This window comes from Artemia franciscana, unplaced genomic scaffold (assembly GCF_032884065.1).
Source record: "Artemia franciscana unplaced genomic scaffold, ASM3288406v1 Scaffold_289, whole genome shotgun sequence".
Lineage (NCBI taxonomy): Eukaryota > Metazoa > Arthropoda > Branchiopoda > Anostraca > Artemiidae > Artemia > Artemia franciscana.
Window position 1 is genome coordinate 284,686 of NW_027063627.1, and position 15,333 is coordinate 300,018.

Consider the following 15,333-nt stretch of genomic DNA (forward strand, 5'->3'; position numbering starts at 1 on the left):
AAAGGCTTAGCAGCTTAGTCCTGCTCGCATTCCATGGAAACATTGATATCTACCCAAAAAGGTAATAGACATTTTTGCAGAGAGAATATCGTCGTTAGAGCTTGGCCTGTAGACTTGAAATCTAACAAACTTGGCAAAACCTGTCATTTAGGTTTTGTTATGTAGACGCTGACTGCAACAGGCTATTCTGATGTATCGGCTTAAAAGTTGTTTCCTGGTGAAGTAAGCCGCCGATTCTAGCGGCCTTTTCACTGCTGTAATCCTTCTTGAAAATTTTCTTCCTTATAGGTGCAAGGACTCTTCGTGTATTTGCTTTAATTTGTTCAATCGAGTCAAAATCTCTTCTCGGTACTTGTATGATATACCCACTACCTAATATTCTTCTAATGTTTTTCTCTGACGCTCAATCCTAACGAAATATGCCAAAGCAAGATAAAAATATAATATTTTAGAAACAAATTTGGGCTATATATTTGCACATTAGAGGGGGGGGTTAAAGTATAGTGGGTCTACATGTCTAATATGTTGGATATAATTATTATGCAGTAAGAATTGCTTCCTAACTTTACCTTGTCCAAATACTTTCCCCCCCTAACGTGCAAATATATAGCCCAAACTATATATTTTCCATCTATTCTGTCATTTCTCTTTGTATTGTCTCACACTAAGCTGAAAAAAAAAAACGAAAAAAAAACGGGTCTATAAAGCGTCATGAATGAACAACTTGAGCAGTAGTGGGTTTATCATACAGGTACTCTCTTCTCTTTAAGTTGCAATTTTAATTTAGGTAATGGGTTAAATTCAGCAGGGGCCAAATTAGATAGAGGTACAGAAATGTTGAATTTGGCCAAAAATTAAGTTTGCGACTTTTCTCTTACCGGAGTGCAGGCCTTCTTTGCTCAAACGCTGAAGGACACATTTGTAGTATTCCTAGTTGGCTTTCTTTCTCCAAGGGATAAATTCACAATACACGGTGCCCATGGAAATGAAAAAAATATACCGAATTTAACTTAACCGAACAGAAACTTAGTTTCGGGTCTTCAGCCATCTCTTTAATTATAAGTCGATGGTTCAAGCGTACTAAATCCCAAACCTTTACACTTTTTTTTTCAGTTTCTGATACGAAAGATCCGTCTGACTAGTATTAGCACCCATCCTCAACTAACTCGGAATGATCTTTGAATCATTTGAAAAAAAATGTTTAATGGGGCCAGGCCTTTATGTCCAAATTAGTCTCAAAAGTAGATATCGTAATTTTGGAACAAAATTTCACACAAGACGGTATAGAGTTTTCAAAGGAGGTAAATTCATCAACTGCATCCTGAATAAAAGTCAAGCTAGAAACCTTGCAGAAGAATTAGGTTATGTCTCTATTTCAGAAATGCAGCGCTAAGTCGTACAGAAAATATTTTTCCCAGACGATATTCTCGTCTAGAATCCTTCTGCTCCGTTGTGTTTCTTAATCTTTATTAATTTCTGTCTCTCATCCGTTATCCTGCCTTAAGGTATTAAAGACATTTTTTTTGCCTACCTAAGTGAATAAAAATATACCCGTCGGTGCCAGTGAGAATAAAATTTTAGTTCACCCTCAAAGTCAGAAATCCTGAGGCAGGGAGCTTGCGTATCTTTGGCAGAAGATTTGCTGTTCCAATCCTGACTTTTCACTGAGTTTCCTATGCAAATTAACATGAGGGATTTTCGCCTTCTTCACTGGCCCGTCCCATTCAACAATGCAGTTGAGTCCCTTGGCTCCCTAAGTCCTTGATACAGTTCTCATGGCCTTACCTCGCACTTATCTTTACCTCCTAGTAAGAAGGTGAGGACCTCCTCAACCTCCTTAAAACCCATAATGCCACGCCAGGCTTCTTTGGTGATTCATCATGTGCTTGACGTGGAAAATCGTGCGGTTTATCCATTTTTCAAAATAACGTAACCTGCCCATTGAACTATGCTGTCTGATGGCGTAGACTACAATTTCGAGTTATACTCCCTCGTTGAAGCTGTTCTACTTTTTATATTTCTTTAAAATTTTTGCTGTAATGAATAACTCATTCTCAAACATAAGCTGGATTTCAAAACTATGCGTCTTGTACTAAAAATTTGAAGTTCTGTGCTTTTCAACTCAATCATGTCTACAGAAGCTTTTGCATGTCGCATGGGCATGCTAAGCTCTCCGTAGATAAAGGTTTCATCCCTATTTTGAACTGTTATATTTTTGCTAAGCTCTTCATTTTCAAGACAGAGGGCTTATGTCTCTCAGTATTTCAGAATGCGTCCAGAGGGACAGCATGAACCAGAAAATCATTCCAATACCGCAATGGTAAACTTGCTGCATCCTTTTTAAACCTTGAGGATTTATTTCTTTCTCAGTCGGTCGCATGGAAATTGCGAAAATGAAGCTGAGGAACATTCTTCTGCTGATGCGGGAATCTAAGCATCTCAATCTCTTTAGTTCTATCGTGAGGTATTGCAAGAGTTTAAAATCATTTGAATATCGAATAGGTTAGCTAGGTTCCTCAGTTTTAAGACTTCGGTGGTTTATTTCTCTCCAGCTGCACGGAAGGGAAAGAAAGTTGGAGACATCCTTTCGTGGATCTGAGGGTTTGGACTCTAGATCTCTCAAATTGCATCATGGAGACTGCACGAACTAAGTAATAATTTGAACATCAGTTTGGTACGCTAGTGGCAGCACTTTCAGGAACTGAGGGTTTGTGCATCTTAATCTCTCGATCTCGATTGTTCAGAATCCCGAAAGTTAGGGAAATGCTTTCGTACATGTGAGAGTTTATGCCTCTGAATGTCTTCAGCATACGTGGGAGCCATATGCTCCCATTCGGCTCTTGGACTTTCCATACAAAAGAGGTCACTCCTATTTGAAAAAGACTTCTGAAAGCTTCTGTATGACTTTGGTGAGGAGCTTCATATACCTAAACGGAAAGTTACAGTATGAGCTCAAAGAAAAGCTTCGTCTTTTTTTGTGAAGCTTTCCTTTGAATTTATTCTTATTTGATTTGATCTAGCAGCTTCAGAGGAAACTTCTGATTGCTAGATTTATTCTAAATCCAACTTGAGTGTGATCTGCTACCACCGTGTTTTGCTGGTCGCTGCATATGCAGATGCTGAACATTACCACTCTCAACAGACTTCATCTTACCATACTTAGAAGAAATGACAATCAACATATAGATAACGCATTTGAATTACCAAAGTAACTAAATTCTAATTTAGTGTATAAAAATAAAAGCTAAAAGATCAATTGCTTCATCGATGAGAATCTTCTTGGAATGTCTCATGAGAATTCCCATGGGACAATTAGTGCGAAATTGCGTGGATGGATTGGAGGCAACTATTATGGCCGCTCCCCCTCCCCTACACACTTGAAGCAAAATTTGAAGTTCCCTCGCCCAAAACCCCTACATTACTTGAATTTCTGCTTGCATCTCAAAAGGAGTTCCTAGAATATTACAGATGTGCTATTTTGATAGCCTGAATAAGCAAAGTGTCTCTAGATTTACTCATTTCCCCCTTCCTCTAAGTCCATTTCTGATGTCCGTTTGTTTCTGCAACACCTGAAAGTTTCAACTCCATACCCCAAGACATTTTTGATCTATTGCAGATTTTGCAGTTTGGTTACCCTGATACATATTGTTTCTTTTGATTTACATCCACTCTCTCCCCTAAGTCATAGCTCAATAGTCGCTTGTCCTTTCCCTTAACATTCCCTGAAACATTCAGTTTTATATCTCAAGCTGTTTCCAAGCTACTGTAGATTCACAGTTTCGATAACATTTTGATGCAATTTGTCTTTGGATTTACCGTGTTACATAACATAAGCATAGATTAAAAATGCCATTAGAGCTTATGGTGCAATACCGTTCTGTGGATCAGAGACATAAACAGTTAATTCTCTTCACTGACACGAAATTTCATGTCCCCTTGTCCCACCCTCCCCCATTTCTTCCAATAGTACCTCAAATTCATCTCGAAACCCATTTGTAACACATGACCGATATGCTATTTCAATGATCTGGATACAAAAGCTTAAGGTGCAAAAAACTTTGGGTGATTAGAGGCAAATATTTTAGCCCAATTCTGCTACTCCCAACCTAAGATTTAAAGAGTTCTTTCTCCAACTTCCCTTTCTTCTCCGTAAGAGTGCCTGAAAGTTTCAACTCTTTTCCAAAAACCGGTTAATGACAAATTACTGATATACTATTCTAATGACCTAGATACTTAATATTTTTATATAATTCTTTCCCCTCCCAAATTCAGTATTTAAGACCCATCACTCCCCCCCCTTCTACTCTGCCAAAAAGCTTCATCTTGATCCCTAAAGCCATTTCCAAAGCATTGAAGATACTTTGAGAACCCGGGTGTATTTAGCTTCTTTTCACTGACTAAGCACCTATATCGTTTCCCGGTTATACCCTTGTGAAACTCTGTGAACCTTGGCCTTGTTAACAACCCCTAACAGCTTTTCTACGAAAGTATATCTACCTAATTAACAAAATTTTGGGCCATTGTTCCTTGGAGAGGGGGCAGGGGGGCTATGCTTACCCCAGAAGCGTACTGTTTTTTTTGACATTTTTCAAAGAAGTGACTAACTCAGAATTTAGACTCAATACCATTAGACATGCATAGCAGAAAAGACCACGAGTAAAAGGCTGGCTACCCTCCAGTGATTATTAACCCTTAAAAAGGCATTTGAATATTCAATTTCCAATCAAATGGGTGCCTTCCCAAGTTTTTATGACCATCTTTTCACGAGAAGTGACTGGGAAACAAGTTTTTTTGCCCTTTTCTTACCGTCTTGGAAGGAGTCAATATTTTTTCGTTATTTTCCTATCCACATTGGCTTTCCCTGAGTCTGAGAACTTAAGGATGCCAGTTCCAAGCAGTTCTGATGTCAATTTTTGCGGGGAGGGGGGGCTGTGCCCCAGAAATATTTCGTACAATAGGTTATTGTTGGCCCAAAGATGTAGTCTGTTGTAAGTTTCAAACTCATTTGGGACAAAAAGTTTCCGGCTCATTTCCGAGGCGCCCCTCCACCCCCTCCGAGATAAAATATTTTTTTCCTTTTAACCCAGAGAAAAAAATACTTAATTTCCAGAGATAATAACACATCCAATATCAAACAAGACTCAATCTTGAAGCCTACATATTAGTAGTTAGTAACTTGCACTATTTACAGTTCTTGTCCCAGGGGCTTAAGTCCCGTTAGTGGTTATATCATGCCAGGAGGCATCTTTGCTAGATCTTTCGACTATCTTGATAGACTTATTATTTTGATTGGATACATTTGGTGGTTACGGAAGGCAGTGCAAGAATAACACACGTGTTAGATTCAGCTGTTAGAACAGCCTTAACAAAGGTCTTATCGTTTTATGATGTACCAGACAATCACATTAAGGAGATTAGTGCTTTGTTCGAGAAAAATGCTACTGGGGCTAAGATAGGAAGTGATATTAGTAGGTGGTTTCGAATTAAATCTTCATATTTACATCAGTAAATAATTTTGATGGACTTTGTCTCAAGAACAACAGGAAAGGCAATGGGAGAACAAGGAGTCAACTGGGGAAGAAAAACTTTCCTGGATTTAGGTTATGCTAATGATTTAAGGATCCTAAATGAAATTGTGAGCAAAATGATTGATGTTTTAGAGGTTCTGCGAGTTCAGGGTGCTAGAATAGATTTGAAAATTAATGTTAAGAAGACTAAGGCGCTGAGGCTAGGAGCAAGTGAAGCTGAAAAGGTGGCGTTGGGTAACGAAAATATCGATCAAGTGGAAAGCTTCACTTAGCTTGGTAGTATTATTAGTAAAGATGGAGGGAGCCTCGAAGATGTTAAAAGTAGAATAGCCAAGGTTCAAGTTGTTTTTTCACACATGAAACAAGTTTGGAAGAATAGTCAGGTAAGTCTGCGAACTAAGATTAGAATATCGGAACTACAGTTATGTACAATGATCAAACATGATTCAAAAGCATAAGCGCTCCAAAAAACCGAAAGAAATTTTGTTATAAGTTTTCCAGAGAAATTTCTTATGTATTCTTTTGGGCACCCAGCTGACTGCCCGTATTTCAAAAGGTAGGCTGTACGGAAAGTGTGGTTCCATTCCGCTTTCAAGGGCTATAATGAAAGAAAAGTTGAGATGGCTAGGATAGGTTCTGCAGATGAAGGATGACAGATTACCAAAGATTGTCCGTTTTGGCGATTCCGGGTAGGATGTAAAAAGGAAGGCTTGAAATTGATCGGGGTGGAGGAGGAGCGTGCGTAGCTGTGTTGGCCTCAGGTGGCTTGCTGCTGCGGTGAATTGTTAGTAGTAGTACTAGTAGTAATATTTTCGAGGACCAGCATACTCCTGTAAAAAGACCAATTTACAATGAGAGACATTTAACTTATGTGGTAAAAGTTGAGACTAGATACCCCAAAACGAAGGTAAGTGATTTTGGATGACTATTACTCTGAAAAGAAGTTGAATATTTTCAAACCCCTTCTAAAGCTTCTAAGAAATCTCATTCAAACCGCAAGCTAGACTTTGCTTATAAATGTAGTGGCAAATATCGGAGACATTTACATAAGCTCTTAGAAAATGGAAGATATATTGAGTCTTATTCACATGAATACTCAATCCTCGATTTATTTAATGACTTTTGGGACAAGAATAAATATTTTGACTTCGCTAATATAGAAATAACCAGGTTTTAATTAATGAGAAAATTCATTTAAACGAAGTGACAAAAAAGTAAAATAACTGTGGCCACTATTCAAGCCATATTTGGGCAGGTAGGATTACAATCTATATGATCAGCTACAATATGAAGAAGGCCTAGAAGAGTAGTTAAATCGTCTTCAGTTCTCAATAAATTGTCCGAGCGACCAAAAGTATATTTCTGTGACCTCAGTTGTTGCTAACAATTGCAAGCTCAATTGTTGCTGATATTAATGGAAAACTCCGTCTTGAAGATTTATAATTTGTCAAGGGATCCAAAGAAGCAGCCATTAACTTCACATTAAAATTCTAAGTAGCATTGGTAAGTTAAAACTTATATTACAGCAATTACAACAATTGATATGTGTGAAACATAAAATCAGTCTGGGAACTTTTATGGAACGGAAAGATATATGTCATTTTGTTGTTTTTGTTTTCTGCACTCTAGAGTTATTGAATTTCACCCCTAACTTGTCGGGAGTTTTTTTGTTACTTAACTGGTCGGGTGGAGTAAATATTTACCCTATAACAAAAACGATTGCAAATATATGAAAAAAAAAATTCAAATTGGAACTTGTACTTTAATTCCAAACAAATTACGTCAAATAGAATATGTCTGACATGAAAATAAACCATCTAGACACATTCTGAGCACACTATTTGAGAGGTCCTTGCAGTACCCCTTCTTGCAGATGCTGCATACTCTGGTCGTTTTCAGCTCAGACTAACGAGGTCAGAGACTGCAGCGCTGATTTTTGTGGCCAGGGTGTGAAACTTCAGTGTCTGAACTACTTTTAGACTCAAGTCAAACAATATTGGTCACTAACTGTCAATCGTTCGCGAGGGAGGGAGTTGATGAACATTCTAAACATCCAATGAGGCTTCGTAGGGGATAATTCCAACTTTATGTGGATCTGTCGGCGCTGGTTCACCTTTTCTTGACTTGTTGTTGTGTTGACAAGTATTCCTAAGCTTTTGACTTCCATATCCAGCATTACAAAGAAGATTGCAAGTGGCCAGAGCTAACAACGGCAGCTGGTAGTTTAGTTGGCATATTTCGTATTCAAACTGGCACTCCTAAATATATTTGTGTTGTAAAACTCATATTATCTCCGGCTTGCCTTGGTTTGCATCTATCGTACTCGTGTTTTGCATTGAAGAGATCAAAGCTAGGCTCATATGATAAATTGTCTTCTTTGGAACAAAACTGAAGACCGAAGAACCAGATTCACGATCTCTGTATGGAAGAAACGCTGCTGAAATATCGCACTTATTCTTCTTGAGAGCTCCAATTACCCTGAATGGCCCTTGAACACTAGGTAATTATATCATAATTGAACATTATGCTGGGAGAGCGATGAAGTGAAGTTGACGGTGGCTGCTTGAGCCATTTTGTTCTGCAGTCTCTAGTCAAAAAAAAAAAAAACACACACACGGATATCTTCCATCATTTTTCAAGAGGAACGTCATCTTCGTCTATCGTACTCGAAGCCTATGGTTCCTGTGCATCTGTTGAGCAAGCTTGACAAGCGCCTATCTCTTCTTCAGTTTGCTTTCTATGATATCTTCTTCGACGTCCTCTTCAACCTGAAAATCAAGATCCCTATTGCAACCTTTATCTTCATCTGTTAGATCTGACAGATCTCTTCTATTTCAAGAACTTCCATTACTTCTTCCTCAGTTAGTTGCTATTGGCTCCTCATTTTGTCTTCCAAGAAGAATAAGGAATGATGCAGAAAAGCCAAGCATGATAAAAATATTCACCTTCTAGGCAAAAAATACTTTTGGACTAGTAGAAACGCTATATTTTTTGCTAAAAAAGGTTGAAAAGGAAAAGGCCATCAGTATCGGTATATAAGAAAAGATAAATAACAGAAGCAGTGCAACTAATAGTTTCCCCAATCGAATTTTAGCCATTCAGACTCTCTAAAACAGCTTTTCAAATGGTTTGTGTCTGACAGTTATGGTTTTTTTGCTAAGTAAGTGGTCGAGTGAAGTATAAAAAAAACTACCGAAGACCCTCCTTATCTTTTTCTGTTAGATGCTGGAAGTCATCTGACCCATCAAAGCATCTTCGTGTGGTATTCGGAAATTGAATGGAACCACGATGGTAAAACCCGAGTTGTTAGTGAGAGATCTCAAAAACGAAACTATGAGTGGTGATTTTTACTCGACCTGTTGAGGGTTATTTGGATTTTTGGTGATTCAAACAGTTAAATTTTGTTGTTGCTGAAACACTGGTTAAAACGACAGTTTTTTGTTGTATACCACAAAAACGAAAAAAGTTTCAAGCTTGCGTGCAGTCAAGGATAGAAGCCTTACTGTTCCAAGAATCCAGATTCCTACATACATTTGGATTAAACGTCTTTTGATGACCATTACTACCTTGGAAAATTGTTTTTCTATTTCTAAATACATTTTTATCCTATGTGTAGACAAAAGATTATATACTCAAGAAATTTTTAGCTGACAACTTTTTAGTTTCAGCTGAATGTTCTTAAAGATTGCATAGAAACCTTAAATATTACAGTGTCTTAGGTTCATCTTAATTTGATTGCGTAATAGATATTCTGCAAAAAAAAAAAACAAATTGATAGTTCAGATGATTTATGCTGTCTTTACTATCTCATGGGAAAATATTTCCCCGCAGACGAGGTAAATGACGCAAGATACATTATGCTCTTCCAATTTTCTTCCTCTGAGAAAAACCGAGTAGTGTTATTATGTAGCCCCCACTGTTTAATCAAAATATTTCGGCATTAAGTGCTATTTTTTTCAGCATCCAAACAACGAAATAAAAACAAGTTTGTGTCGTGTCTTATTGATTAAGAGAAGACTGATTTTAGAGTAGTTGCTAATCATTAAATGAGGGTGAAATTGGAAGTGTGCCATAGAAACTTCTGCTGTATAATTAACTTTAAAAGAAAACAATGATGTCTTTTCATGTTTCTGTTGCTTAGCCATCCTAAAAGGTTATTGAAAAATTAGACATGGTCAGAGATCTGACAATTCTTTTTTTTTGAACCTGTACAGTCTTTATCTTATACATTTACTCACATATGGCGAATTTCTTTATAATCGGAGACGAGGCAAATATCTGCAGCTTTCCCTTGATATTTGAAATGATGCTAAATCTTGATGGACCGCGAGTGTCATCAGAGTGGTGCTTCTTTTCCTTTAGAATATTTTCCGATTTACCTTTTTCATATTAATTTTAAAAAGTTTTTCCACAAAAAAAGTTTTTCAAAGAAAAGAAAAGAAGTCTATTAAACCAAAAGTGAGCAGAAATAAAGTCAAATAATATTCCAAGCTTAAAACTACCATATATTACAATAAATAAATAAATTAAACCAAAAAGCAAACAGAAATTACAATAAATAACTGAATCAAACTCAAAATGAGCAAAAACTAACATGAGTGGGGTAGACAAACCCCATGCCTTCTCAAGACCAGAGCATAATGTGCACTCTAATAAGAATAATAAATGACTTTAGACTGTCAGTTTAATACACATACACTGATATCTGTTCCCTAAAGTTTTAATAATTTCTTATTGTTTAACGTAAAAAAGTAAAAACGTTTAAAATGTATTTTGTTTCCATAGTTTGCAACCATAGTTTGGTTTCCAGAATCCATAGTTTGGCCAACATACATTGTTTTTGTATATTGGAGAAACTTTCTCGCCAATGTTTAATCCTGACAAAATGATATTGTTTAATTTAATTTTATGTATCCTCAAGTTGATCTGAAAATAAAAACAAAACATCATTTCCAGAAACTGTGTCTATGCTCTTTGAGAACCTGAAAATACTTACACTATTTTGATTTATATAAACGGTAAAAGCAGAAGTAGTAATAGTAGCAGCCCAATAAATTTAAAGCCCTGTTCATTCTCGTTATATTGGTGAGGTGTCCTACTGGAAACCATGCACACAGTGCCTTTTGATTTATTTTTATAGTAATATTTAGCTGTAATGCATAATGGGTCAATTACATAATTGCGACACAGTTACTAAACCGTTCTACTATGCTGAACAAAATTACTGTCTCAAAATTTTGAATTGATGTGTTTGGAAAGTCAATGGGCTTAGGTGGAGGACTGTCTGTCCTCCAATTTCTTTTGACTCTTAAAAAGGCACTAGAACTTTTTCACTTAGTTCAACTTCAGCCTAGATATTCCTTGAAAGCTTCACCTTAATACCCTTAGCTTGTGTAGTAGCGATTATTGTAGCAGCAGTAGTAGCAGTATGCACGTAGCACCTTTGGTCTATTAAAAACCCCTTCAATATACACTAAAAGTTTAAACTTAATATCATCAACTGTTTCTGAAGCATTTCTGAAATGTCTTCGTGACAACCTGTGTGGACATAGTGTTTGTATTTAGTCCCATACAGTTTCAATTCTTCTCAATTCTTAGTAGAAGCAATAATAGTAGCAGCAGTATGAGTAGAAGCAGTAGCATTAGGATTCAAATATTTTCTTTTGGTTAGTCCAACATCCCCCAGAACAAGCCCTGTTAGTTTAAATTCAAACACCAAAACTGTTCCTAAGATATTGCTGTAACACCTTTTTAATAACCTTCATACAGACGCCTGTTGCGATTAAGTCCACCTCCCTCCCAACCAAAAAAAATTCTTTGAAAATTTCACCTTCACACCCTTAGGCATAGTTTTAATAGTAGTCACAGTAGTAGTATTGGTGTTACTGGTAGATTAATAATAATAGCGGTAGTACTAGTTGCAGCAGTAGTATCAATGTATCGCCTTTACGAGTAGTTGCAATAGAAGTAATGGTTGAAGTAGTAGTAAATGTAGCAGTGATAACAGTATTAGTAATAGCGTGTACATATTTGCTTTTTGACAGGCGATCTTCCACGTTTAGCATTCTCTGAAAGTTCCAACTTAATACCCAAGTCAATTCTTGAGACACGCCCTTTTGACTATAAATAACGTGTTTTGATTCAGTTCAACATTCCCATTAACATTCCCTGAAAGGCTCACCTGAATGCCCTTCGGTTTTTTGGAAAGTTCGAACATGCGTACTTTTCTTAATAACATATACTATATATAAACAATGAAGGAATTGCTTAACTTTCAGCCTTTGCGCTGAAGAATGTGGGAAGGATGACATCCCCAAAAACGTAATTACTGCACCTTTCAACAATGCTGAACAAAATTTTCATCGGAAGTGTTTTGGGGAATGGCTCGTAGGGGAGGGGCTGGCTGCCCTCCATTCACTGAAGACTCTTAGAAAGGGCACTAGAACTTCCGACTTCCAATTAAATGAGACCCATCCGATCCGAAGTTTATGCGACCACCCGTTCCATAAGAACTTTGTATGTCCCAGGGCATAGCTTGCAACCCTTGCCCCTGGACTCTGGAGATTATGGCCAGCCTGAAGGCATTATTATATGCCCTTTGTAATATTGTGAATAAAAGGGTTATCTCACAATTTTGATCGGATGCGGTTGGCAAAAACTTGTGTTAGGGAGGGCGGCTAGTTGCATTCCATCACGACTGACTCTTTAAAAGAGGTATTGACTCTTAAAAGCAACTAGAAATTCAAGTTTCCAATCAGCCTGTGCTAAAGTTCAAACAACCATCCCCTTTATAAAAACCTTATGTGCCCACGGAGCATAACTTACAACCCTTGCCTTCACACTCTTGGGTTTTTTGTCAACCTTGAAGGCCTTGTCATGAGACCTTTTGACTGTTTTGAACAAATTGTTATCCTAAAGTTTCTATAGGATGGAGAAAATATGACGTGAGGGAGAGGGCTAGTTGCTCTCCAATGACTCTGACTCTTACAAAGGGTAATAGAACTTCTGATTTCAAATCCAATGAACCCCATCCGAAGTTAATAGGATAATACGAGCACTCTTTCTATAAAGATCGTATATGCCCCCAGGGGCATAACTTACAACCCTTGGCTTGGGGGCTCAGGGAGGGATTGCCATCCTCAACGACATAATCACTAGACCTTTCAACTACGTTGAACAAAATGGCTATCTCAAAATTTTGATTGCAATTACTTGGGGAAATTATGGGCGTGGGGTGGAGTTGGTTGCCTTCCAATCACGTTCGACTATTAAAAAAGGCACTACAACTTGCAATTTCCAATTGAATGACCCCCTTTTGAACTTTTTCCGACAAATCCTTTCATTTAAAGTTCCCTGGTCTAAAACAAACAAACCAAAAAAAAAGATAATAATTATAATAATAATACATCGTGTCCACATCACTCTTCATTTAGGCAGGGCTATTGCGCTGCCTATTATATTTGTATTCATTCATCATTCATCTGCTGGAGGAAGCAAACCAAGCCCATAACAAGAATATTGCCGAAGTATTGCATATCAGAGCATTGTCTTGCGTCGACAAAAAAGGAAAAATTATCGGTATAATTCTTTTAATTTGCCCAAGGGCTCATTTAAATTAAGATGTGCCATAAAAAAGGGCTAAATTAATATGTGAGTTTTTTTTAGGGACGGAGTGGTGGAGTTGGATCGTTTGATATAAACTTTTTTTTGAAGTTAATCGTTCAAGGTTATCTGAATGTGTGGGCTTGATGGGCAGTTGTCTTCTTTTTTCGCACCGCAAAAAACAAGTGCGAAAAAAAAACTCGATGCTACCATTTCAAGGGGAGCCCACGTATTTACAACAATGTGAAACAAGATAATGTATCAATATCTTTACTTAAACTCCTAAAGAAATTACATTTCTGTAAGGTAGATTCTCTCCATATATACCTCTCCGTCATGAGATTATTTTCCCAGCATGCCAGTCATGTGTAGCACCCCGGGTCTTTCAGTCGAACTTAGTAGCAAAATTGAATAAATCCCTACGTCCTCCTTAAGGGTTTTAAATCTAAAATGAAGTTAAAAAGTGAACTTAAAATGAACAGAAAATTATTGCTGTACCGATTACGCAAGACAAATCTAGCGTAAGTAAACGAATAATCACTTGAAAGTCACGAGTATCAGAGTCAGCAATAAATGAGCTGAGTGATTATATATCCGATATATATCTATTCTCTTAACTCATTTTACTCATATTTAATCTGTTGAGCATTCTTACAAGAATCTTACAAGAAAGCTTGGTTCAAGAGCCATGAAAACCTCGATTTCAAGTAAACGAAATTTCTATACAAATTATATCGAATACAACCAGAGCCAAGGCTCGGATCACCTTATGAAACATAGGAATTAAATCAATATCCAAAATTTTAATTCTTAAGCCGAAAACATGAAAAACTCGAGAAACATCTATAATACTAACCCATAATAAAACTTCGACTTCTAAAAACGAACAGAAAGTAAAAAAAAAACAAATCTTGATAAAGAAGTTTTCCAAAGAAAATTAAAGAGCCATATTAAAACTTAAAGATGAGCAGAAATGAAGTCCTATAGCAAGTCAAAGTTAAAATGAACAGAAAGCTTTATCACCGAATAGATGAAACCCAAAACGAGCAGAAATAAAAATTAATAATCACATGAACGAAAATAAAACAGGTAGGCTATTGATGTTCTCAAGTCAAACTTAGCATGAACAAAATTACTATAAAAAGGAGTTTGGATACTACCGCCGCCACTCTTACCGGAAGCCGTCTAAAATATATTGCTTCATTTGCTCTTTACTGAAAACTAAATATACTTTGAACAATTTTTTATAGTTACAACACTGGAAAATGATAAAAACAATTTTAAATAACAACTTGAACCATGAAAAGCCGAAATTTCCAGGAGTAAATATTTTAATATATCAAATATTCAGTTTATTTTCACTAGTTCTTTCCAGTCATATAGGTTATTATTGTGTTTTCAATTGATTTTTCTTCAATGTTTTGAAATATTATAGTAGACTATCGAAAAAGTTTTCCAATAAAACACAAAAACTCAAGACTTTTGAAGGTTTCTCGTGTTCTAGAAGGGGGAAGGGGTCGTTCTGTAGCTAAACTCCTCTTTGTAGTAATTTCTCTCCGTTTTGAGGTTTGTTTGTTTATCGTTAGAAGGACACTTTTAATCAGAAACTTCTGCTTTTGATTCTATTTCATTACTACAAATTTGTATATTTGAAACGGATGCATTTAAAAGGAAGGAAGTATAGACAGAAGTTTACTGCATGTGAGGCCAGTGAAACTTGATTAATTATTTGAAATTTGGTGATACTAATTCCTGGAAGACTCAGTGATTTTTGACTTTTTGATGTTACAAGGATAAAACAGAAACTGTTTAAGACATATTTAGTTTTTAGTAAAGCGTAGTTAACGCTCTTCACTATTTAGGGGGTTTTAAGGGACGATGGACTTACTCAGGTATGTGGAAATTTTTGTTTGTTTTAATGTTGGCTCAGATCCATTCATTTTAGGGATATTTTATTCATTCGTAGCAACATCTGTCATTTTTATGTTTTATATGATGATCCATTTTAGTTCCTGTTCTTTCGGGATATCAATAATTGATCTATAGTAATTTCGGTTAATTTTACAAATGACATTATTTTTGGTTCTTGCAGGTTTATATGCGGCTCTTTACTTTTCTTTCAAAAACGTCATTTTTGATTTTTTTTTTTTTCCTAGCCCAACAACCAAATCCTCACTGTTGTAAACAATCTTATGCTCATTGT

General features: G+C 36.5%; 1 protein-coding gene across 1 annotated transcript in view; it reads right to left on the minus strand.

The window, feature by feature from the left end:
- Positions 1-10,012: 10,012 nt before the first annotated feature.
- Positions 10,013-15,333, minus strand: part of LOC136043068 (uncharacterized) — a 65,248-nt gene continuing 59,927 nt past the window's right edge. The window contains exon 9 of the mRNA XM_065727989.1: positions 10,013-10,454. Coding sequence (XP_065584061.1) covers positions 10,290-10,454 — 165 coding nt within the window. The 3' untranslated portion in view covers positions 10,013-10,289. The remainder of the gene's footprint in view (positions 10,455-15,333) is intronic.